The sequence below is a fragment of the Elephas maximus genome, chromosome 8 (genome assembly GCF_024166365.1).
Source record: "Elephas maximus indicus isolate mEleMax1 chromosome 8, mEleMax1 primary haplotype, whole genome shotgun sequence".
Classification (NCBI taxonomy): domain Eukaryota; kingdom Metazoa; phylum Chordata; class Mammalia; order Proboscidea; family Elephantidae; genus Elephas; species Elephas maximus.
In genome coordinates, this window is record NC_064826.1 from 6,260,978 (window position 1) to 6,262,871 (window position 1,894).

The 1,894-nt window shown below is 57.9% G+C and overlaps 1 protein-coding gene across 1 annotated transcript; it reads right to left on the reverse strand.

The window, feature by feature from the left end:
* Positions 1 to 722: 722 nt before the first annotated feature.
* LOC126082116 (taste receptor type 2 member 41-like) lies at positions 723 to 1,649 on the reverse strand. Its single transcript, XM_049894568.1, has one exon. It carries the CDS (start codon positions 1,647 to 1,649, stop codon positions 723 to 725), a length of 927 nt encoding a protein of 308 aa, XP_049750525.1.
* Between the last annotated feature and the right edge of the window lie 245 nt (positions 1,650 to 1,894).

The following is a 1,894-nucleotide window of genomic DNA, read 5'->3' on the forward strand; positions in this document are numbered from 1 at the left end:
GTTTATTCGAGGCAGATGTGACATGGTGACATTTGCTTGAGAAAAAAAGTCTCAGAGTGCTTGGACAAGAAGAAAATCACTGTATTTCTTTCTCTAAAGGATTAATAAACAAGAAAAAGTTCTGGCTGCCACTCAGACTTCAGAACAAAAAAAAATCCCAGGAAGAAAAGTGGAAATATGAAGGGGAAAATTGAGAGTGTGGTATAATGACAATAAATGAGAACCAAGTTCTCCAGGTTGTGTAAGAGAAAAAGGACCTCCACACAGGGAAGGGCCACCAGACCCACAGCCGGGAGGCTGCCCCTCAGGCCTTTCCCGGGAGTCATTACATTATTCCCTGAAGGTCTGCACCCCATGGACACGCTGGCTCAGCCCTTGACACACACTTTTTCTCTGAACTCTCCAGAGGCAGGTGAGGCCAGTTGGAAGATTTAATCATGACTTTTAGCTACAGGCACCCAGATAACAAAGGGGATAGGAGCAGAGAGTAGCCAACGATCTCCAGTCTGGGCCTTCTGGTCAGTATTGGTTTCCTGGGAGCCTCCGCCCATTTTAGTAGTATCCCTGGAAGAGGAAGCAGCTCAGAGATGCCCGGCTTTCACTCTCCTCTCTCCTTCCCGTCCTGGAGCCTCCCTCTGACCATGGGGACATTCCCAAGGGGGCAGGTAGTGGTCCTGCGTCCTCACCAGTTTCTTGGGGGCCTCGATAAGGAGCCCGTGCCCCTAGGCCACCCAGAAGCCCCGGGCCAGCAGCAGCAGTTGCCTACACACACCTCGGAGCTTGAGGTTGCCAAGGATGAGGATAAACGGGTGGACCGAGGTGCACAGGTAGAGAAGGATCTGCCACGGCCAGTACCAGTCGCTCTCAGAGGAGATGAAGCCTGCGGCGTCGACGATGAGGGACACAAAGGACAGCGCATAGAGGGCAAGGAAGGAGATGAGAAACCTGAGGGCGCGAGTGTGAGCCAGGGCGCGCGGGTCCTGCAGGCCAGGCGAGTGCGGCTGCATCCTGAGTGCGTGTCTGCGCAGCGAGCAGATCAGCAGTGCCATGGAGGCCAGGAACAGCGAGCAGGGCACCGAAAGCGTCACCAGCTTCAGGGGCAGGAAATAGTGGATCTCCAGCCTGTGGCTCCACTCCTTGTAGGTCTTGTTCCCCATGAAGCCCCGGATCAAGAATCCCTGATACATGAGGTGGTTTCCCCAGAAGAAGAGCAGGGTGGCCACAGTGGACATGGCCAGGGAGCTGAGCAGCAGCCAGGGCACCAAGGCCGGCAGCCTCCACTTGAGCCAGAGGAAGGCGGGGTGCCTGACGCTGGCGATCTTGGTGCAGAAGAGCGCGCTGAGCCAGGCGCCCAGCCAGAAGGTGGCCGTGTTGAGGAAGTTCCAGTGCAGGCCAAAGAGCTGGCGCGCCAGCCCTCGTGAGTACTGCACCAGGTCCTTCGCGTAGTAGAAGTTGTTAACCAGGCCCACCCCCTGCAGGCAGAAGCGTGCCGCGCCTAGGCTGAGCAGCACCAGGTCGGGGGGCAGCAGCCGGCCGCGCCGCCGCCACTCGCCACCCAGCGCCAGCACGATGAAGCCGTTGGCCCCGATGCCCAGCAGGCACAGCAGCACGAAAAGCAGTATGAAGAAGGTCTGGAGCTCCAGCTGCATCCCGGGGGCACCTGCAGTCCCGGTCCACCTGGAGTCCCAGCCCACCGTCCTTCCTGGATTCTTCGTGGGGAAAGACTGAGTGGGGCACAGGGGCTCTGCATCTGCCCTGCTTGGAGAGGGAGTTCGCTCAGACCAAGTAGGAAGGTGCCTGACCGAAGGGCAAGGATGCAAATGTCTCCAGGCTTGGTTACCACTGCCTGCCCGCAGCCCGTGATTTGCCTCTGGTTTTGCCTGCATGCTGTCAT